We start from the raw sequence: 7,771 nt of genomic DNA on the forward strand, positions 1-7,771 counted from the left end.
AAGTAAAGATCCTGTTGCTTGCTTCCTTTACCAGGAAGCACATTTTGTATTCACACCTTGAATGATGGTTGGAAGGAAAATAATTCCAGGAAAAGAAATTCAAATGCATACAGGTACGTAAATAACAGATAATATTTAATCTCCTAAGGACCAGGTGAATCCTTGGTCCCTGATAAAGCAAGCAAAAAACAAAACAAAAAAAAAAAAACAAAAAAAAAATCAGTAAGCAAACACTGAGAGAAGGAAGAAGAAAGGTAGATAATTTGTAGAATCAACTGGGCCATAGAGTCAGAAGAAATGGATCCAAGTGTTGCCTCTCTAAGTAAACAGATACCTTTGAACATTCATATAAATTCTCAGGATTCAGTTTTTAGTTAATGCTAACCACATATAATTTATTTTAACCATGTGACCTTAGAAATAATTTCCACAATTCTTGATGATGAGAAATTATTTTCCATAATAGAAAACTTCTTAAAAATTCTGTTTTCTGTCTTTAGTTGGAATTATCTGAGTTCCATGCTTTTTGTAACTAGAAAGATATGTATGAATATAAAGGCATAAATTTGATGGAATTGGAAAGAAGTGATGGCCTGAAGTGTTTCTTATAACAATAATGGTGTTTGGTAAAATGTCCACTGTCCTCTACTTTGGAGAAAATTGGAAGACAACTAACATGTGAAATGGGTAGAATGCACACATTAGGAAAATGGATAGATGTAAGTTACTTGATCTAAGGACCTAAACTTATACTCATTTAACATAAGAAACTTCTATGAGAGGTGACATTGCCACTCACTTAACCTTGTGTAATATGCCACCTTTCTCAGCTATGCCTCAGTATTCTGGAAACTACTCTGCAAATGTGGATGATGAGGAATGCAAATGAGAGCAGCCTGACAGGTTTTGTCCTGTTGGGGTTTTCCAATCATCCTCGGTTACAGAAGGCTCTATTTGTTGTCATCTTAATCTTGTATTTACTAACCATTTTGGGTAACACCACCATCATACTGGTATCTCATCTGGAACCCAAACTTCACATGCCAATGTATTTCTCCCTTTCTCATCTCTCCTTCCTCGACCTGTGCTTCACCAGCAGTGTGATCCCCCAGCTCCTGGTAAACTTGTGGGAGCCCATGAAGACCATTACATATGGTGGCTGTGCTGTTCAACTCTATGTCTCTCATGCCCTGGGTTCCACGGAGTGTGTTTTGCCCACAGTGATGTCCTATGACCGCTATGTTGCTGTCTGCCGTCCTCTTCATTACACTGTCCTTATGCATCCCCATCTCTGCATGATCCTGGCCTCTATGGCATGGCTCAGTGGGGTTGCCACCACCCTGGTACAGTCCACCCTCCCCCTTCAGCTGCCCTTCTGTGGTCATCACCAAGTGGATCATTTCATCTGTGAGGTCCCTGTGCTCATCAAGTTGTCTTGCATAGACACCACTTTCAATGAGGCTGAGCTTTTTGTGGCTAGTATCCTCTTCCTCGTAGTGCCTGTCTCATTCATCCTGGTGTCCTATGGCTACATTGCCCAGGCTGTTTGGCAGATCAAGTCAACTAGTGGGAGACAGAAAGCATTTGGGACCTGCTTTTCTCACCTGATGGTGGTCATCATCTTCTATGGAACCATCATTTTCATGTATCTGCAGCCAGCCAAGAGTAGATCCAAGGACCAGGGAAAGTTTGTTTCTCTGTTCTACACTGTGGTGACCCCTATGCTGAACCCTCTTCTTTACACTCTGAGGAATAAAGAGTTTAAAGGGGTTCTTAAGAAAGTTCTAGGGAATTTTCTGGGTGTAAATTTTACATGATTATCAAAAAATTCCTTAAAGTGATACTCTCATGTAAACCTTTCAGTTTTCTTTTAGTTAGTTCCTTACTCAATTTTTAACATTCAATAACATATTATGGAATATATTCATCTAGTCCTGACTTACTATGATTCAGCAGTAGCAAGTGAAATGTTTAGTCAATCTATGCTTCAGTGTCTTTCCTTTGAATGTATTATTCAAGTAGCAAAAATGAGATTCCTTTTAAAGGAAAAACCCTTTACAAGATTAAGGTGAACATGCAAACATTAAAGGCATATGTAAGGCCATTTATCCTGTCCTTCTTTCATTTAGCAATTCTGGAATCCCTCATTCTTGCAGCCTTCCCTTAGCTCTAGATGCAAACATGTAGCTTAACTCTTCCCAGGGATTCAGAGCTGGATGTAAATAGGATGGGTGCACCTTTAGCAAACTTTTACATGAAGCAAGAGGTATTTATTTCACCCTATATTCCATCCAATAAAACTTGAAAGAGATGCATGGAGGTGCAAAAACACCATGAGAACAAAAGCCACACATTAAAAATGGTGGACAAAGCAGCTGGAGGGAGCCTGGTTCTCTAATAGTAGAGTTGCATGCATGGTTGGATCAATGAACCAGTTATAACTGCCTAACAATGTATTCTGTTCCCCAACACAAAGCAAAACTCTAGAATTTTTTGTGTCTTGTAAATACATGCAATTAGTAACATTTATTATTGTTATTATAAACTATATTTTTATACATAAAACATTTTCTCATCATTTTGAATTTTATTTTCCAGATAAAAACTTGACAGCTTTCATTATTTACTATAAAACCCAAATAATTATTTTTCATAATTTCACTGTAGTCATTTCCTTTAGCATTCCATTTCTGAAGATGAAATTTGGCATACTGATTTTGGGAAATGTGTGAATTACATTCCACGTTCCTGTATTATAACAAGTACTGTGTTGTTTAGTCTATACAAAAATGCCAGGCTAGAACTCATCAAAATAAAGAAACAGTTCAGTGAGATGAGAAAGAATATTGTTGGAAGGTCTTGTAGGTCCAAGTGTGTTAATCATTTCACAAAAAGAGTAAAGATGTCAGGAATGACCTATCACTTAGGACTTATCAGAAACAGAGAAAAACGTTGTCCCAGACAGGCCTGAAGGATGTGAGTCTAATCCAGCTGAAGAAGATTTTCTAAGAGTGATATATATAGAGAAATTTGCCTGTTTTCATGAAAGAAATAAATTTAAAAGTGTGAAAATACTGAAGGAACAAAATAAAATGTAGCGTGTCTGGAACAAAGAATTAGAGGAGGGATGAGAAATAGGAAACTGAATTGGTCAAATAATGCAGGGCTGTGTAAGTCAGATAAGGAGTTGGAACAGTACAAAATGGGAAGTGGATGTTCTGGGGGTAGTTAGGTAGAATCATGTTGTAGAAATATGACCTTGGTTAATGTCTTCATTCATCAAGCCTGCCCCTCCTGTCACTGACTGGGCAGGGGTCAGCAGCTGAGTAACATCCTTCCCTTAGCATCAATGAATTAACCACATCTGGTGTCAGGCCAAACTTTGGGAAATTATTTGGACATCAGAGTTGTTGATAACTGATTTCCCCAGTTCTCTTGGATGGATGCTGTGATTAAAGCAGAAGTAATAATCAGAGGAATCAATTAAATTATATTGGTTATAATCAATGAATTATAACATTTCCCATGCCAAACTAATTGAAGGATTTCTTTTTAAAAATTGTTCTATGATGTTTTTTATTCCCAAACAATTATACTATGAACCACTCTGGTGTATCTCATATAAGGCAATATAAAAACCAAAAGCAGGCTATGTCTTTGGGTGGAGAGAGTTAAAGTGAGGCTAAATGATTAAAGGGATAATGTAAGGGCCTGGATATGGAAGGAGGGATAGAATTTAAACACATAAAATGTATGAATTATTTCAGTATGTTAACGTTGAGGTAGTGAAAAGAGCATCTGACTCAGAAGAGCAGTCTTGGTTTCTGTCCTAACATTTCTTCTAACTAGTACAAATTCCCATACATATTTTGGACACATGTAACCCTTTATTTAATGAGATAATTGCATTAGAACATAAGATACCTTCTTTCAGCTTAAAACTTGCAACTACCATTGGAGATTGGGGAGCTAAGTAGATGTGAACAGGTTTGAAAGATATTTAGGTATTATCTGTAATTTGGGGGGCTAGATATGAGGGATAAAAAGATAAACTTATTGACAGTTACATCAAAGATGGGCCTAAGTTTCTAATTTGAACAAAGAGCATTTGCAGTGCATCTCCAAGTGGAGAAATTCAGTTCACATTTGGATATGAGGCTCTGGTCCTCACAAGAGGAATCTAATTAATATAGTGATTAGCAGACAGGTTCACTTAAGGAGAAATTAAATAGTGATGAAAGGAGGATGCTGTCAGTAATCCAACATTGAAAGGTTTGGGAGAGAAGGATAAGATCACAAAAGGGAAAGTAAATTTAGACATTTTTACTGATGATTTTACTGTTCATTTCTTAATGCTGAATCAAAGATGTTGCTGGTTACGGAGAGTTATATGCTGCAGATAATCTAAAGTACAAATGGACAGGTTAGCTTTAAAGGGGATGAGAGAGATTTTCTTTATTGTAACTGGAAGGAAGGAGGAAGGAGCCAACACAGATAAGCTGTTTGCTTACTTTTTATGTTGAGACTTCTGATGGCTTCCTTTATGAAGTAGGAGGTCCAAGAATGATACTGTACCAAGAAAGAACTGCATCACCTTAGGAAATATGTATATCCATTCTCCATGGATGATCCCCTAATTTTGTCACTTCTTCTACTAATTTCCTGCTGAGGACACAGGTTACCCCAGAAGACCTAGTAAATGTGAATAAGCCATGGCTTTTTCATGAGCTTGTCATAAAAGGATCTTGTTCACTTCAGGATCTCCCTCTATCCCAAATCTCATTACCACTAAAACAGTTTCTTCAGGCTCTGTTCCCATGAGAAATGAGTCTTCAACAGACATTGTTCTGAGGCTAAGTGGTCTAGTGGGTGGGGACCAGGTTTGACACGGAAACACAAAGCTAAGAAAATGCTAGATAATGTTCTTCCTGAAGATGTGGAAATACCAGCACATTTAAATAGCCCTGGTAGTAAGCAAGATGTCAGTCTGATTTAGCATTTTACTTGAGTGCATGTGGATCTTGAAGAGATTTATAAAAGTTATTGAGGTAGTAACCTCATAGTTGTCTGTCACTGCTAGGTTGCTTTCTCATTAATGTAACATGAAATATTGGGCAAGAAAGCCAACATATTTGGACTTCAGGTTTTGTCTCTCAATTATGAGGATGTGGCAATTTCTTACTATTCATAAGTGCAAGGCAGTGTCTTGCAATTAATTAGTATAGTTGATTGACATTTTGAACTTAAGTCTTCTCTTACAGGAACAACATAAAGATAGATAGATAGATAGATAGATAGATAGATAGATAGATAGATAGATAGATAGATATAGAAACCTAGATACACAGAGGACAGATGATAGATATATAGATACATAGATGCATAAATAGATATATGCAACATCCAGAGCACTCAGTTCAAGGTGGTATCAACCATCCCTGTAGTTCAGGAAAGTGATTAAACTAGAGGAAGAAGGAGCAACAGAAAAGATGGAATTTAACAAAGGATTGTGAATGCTGAATCTTGGCATAATTTTCTTTTTCTAAGTTGCTAGGTATTAGAAGGAAAGAATTGAAGTGGTGGAGCTGTAACTCACAGCATCCTTTGAAATTTGTTCTATAACTACTTGTTAATTTGCAATTTGAAAGTTATGACCTCTTTGTATATATATTTTTTAATCAACTTTAACAAAATATAAATGTATATGTTATATTTCACAATAAGGAAATAACTGAAACTCTGGTGCTGTAACTGATAGTCACTTTGGAAATTTCCTATATAGCTACTTGTTAAATCATACTTTGAAAGATATTACCTTCTTTGTATCTAAGTTGTATTTCACAATAAGGAAATAACTGACACTGTGGAACTGTAACTCATAACATTCTTTGAAATTTGCTTTCTACCGACTTGTTGAGCTGCACTTGGAAAGCTATCACTTCTATATATACATGTTATATTCCACAATAAAAATATGGTTAAAAAATCTACTTAGAGGAATTACAATAAAGTCATATAACTCAAACTGTATGTCATTGCAAATTTTTGAACTCTGAACTCTCTGCCATCTCAAATGGAGGAATAATGTAAGTACAATGTCACTAAAATGCATTATTAGGTTAGAATGTACAAGAATGAAATATTTTCCAATGGGTCATTCTTTATTGATTTTGTTAATGTTGTGGTCTCATTTTTGAGTTTCCTCAGAGATATGTAATTGCATTTTAACAATGCTTAGAGGGGTCAACAAGTTGAAGATTGGCATAAATTTAGAAACTGAACTGCAGAGGATGCTCACCCTTCACTGCTCAGGTGGGTAACTCCCAACCAGGCTTTAAAACACCTGAGCAGATACTGAGAAATCTAAAACCATCAGTCTTGTACTTTCACCAAAGGGAAGGGTAGACACAGGGAACAGCACATCTGGAAAATGGACCAGACCAGAAGAAGCATCAGTCTCATACTGAATGTCTTCAAATTGAGATAGGGCATGATTATGAATTTTCAGCCTGTTACAAGGCTTTCTACAGCAGCTGATATGAGTAATAAGCAAGTGTTGAGCATCACAGAAGCAAAGATAACATAATTTTACACCCAATATCTTGTATTCAGAAAGATCCATGAAAATGTCTGGCTGTGGGAAATAGGGCAATTAAAATGAATTAGTTTACTCAGCAAATATTTATCATTTATTATGCCTTAGACTTCATACAAATTACATGTAATAAAATTGGTAAAACTTGATGCTTCACTTTAAGATGAAGCTTTTGGCATAGTAGAAATACACAAAGGTAAAAATTTAGGTGAGTGGCATCCAACAGTTTCTGTGATGAAAGTAGGTTTAGAATAAAGAATGGATATGAGACAAGAATTGGTAAATCACACCTGGGTGGGGAATGGGGTGTGTGACTGCTAATCAGAGTCATGGAGGGACTGGTACATAAAAATGGACTGTAATGAGTCTTGAAAAAGAAGGAAATGCTTTTCATGTGATGGGCATTGGAGGAGAATATTCATTTCATGGGGAGAAGCCTAAGAAAAGGTCTGACTGTTGACTAAATGAACGGGTGAGTAGGGGAAGTGCAGGTCTCACAGAATGGTGGAATAAGATAGGTGTGCATGGGATGGCAGTGGATATGGGAGGACACAAACCTAACTGCTTTCTGGTAGGTTTCATCCTTCTGGACTTCTCAGAGTACTCTCAGCTGGAGGCTGTGCTCTTGGTATTTGTCCTTTTCTTCTATCCCCTGACCCTTGTGGGAAGCTTGATCATCCTCATCATCTCGTGTGTCTGTGTCCTCCTCTCCACACCTCCATGTACATTTTCCTTGGGAACCTCTCCTTCCTGGATCTCTGCTTCACCACTAGCCTTGCTCCTCAGACCCCGGTTAACCTGTGAGGACCAGAGGAGACCATCACTTTTGGACAATGTGTGATCCAACTCTGTATTTCTTTAGCTGTGGGATCTACAGAGTGTATCCTGTTGGCTGTGTTGGCCTTGGATCACTATGCTGCTGTCTGCAAACCTCACACTGTGTAGTCATCATGAACCCACAACTCTGTCAGCAGCTAGGATCATCTCCTGGCTGAGCGGTTTGGCCAATTCCTTCATCCATGCTACCTTCACGTTGCAGTTGCCTCTCTGTGGTGACCACAGGCTGGATCACTATTTGTGAAGTGCCAGCTCTGCTCAAATCAGCTTGAGTGGACATCAACATCAATGAATTTGTGCTTTTTGTCCTTGGTGTCCTGTTGCTTCTAATTCCCCAGC

General features: G+C 37.6%; 1 protein-coding gene across 1 annotated transcript; it reads left to right on the forward strand.

Moving 5' to 3' along the window:
• The first annotated feature begins 863 nt into the window (after positions 1-863).
• LOC119524532 (olfactory receptor 2G2-like) lies at positions 864-1,817 on the forward strand. Its single transcript, XM_037823214.1, has one exon. It carries the CDS (start codon positions 864-866, stop codon positions 1,815-1,817), a length of 954 nt encoding a protein of 317 aa, XP_037679142.1.
• Positions 1,818-7,771: the final 5,954 nt, after the last annotated feature.

This window comes from Choloepus didactylus, assembly GCF_015220235.1.
Source record: "Choloepus didactylus isolate mChoDid1 chromosome 11 unlocalized genomic scaffold, mChoDid1.pri SUPER_11_unloc2, whole genome shotgun sequence".
NCBI classification, from domain to species: domain Eukaryota; kingdom Metazoa; phylum Chordata; class Mammalia; order Pilosa; family Megalonychidae; genus Choloepus; species Choloepus didactylus.

Bases quoted from the DNA above. Each gene is read 5' to 3' on its own strand.
- LOC119524532 (XM_037823214.1), top strand. From the start codon at position 864: ATGTGGATGATGAGGAATGCAAATGAGAGCAGCCTGACAGGTTTTGTC.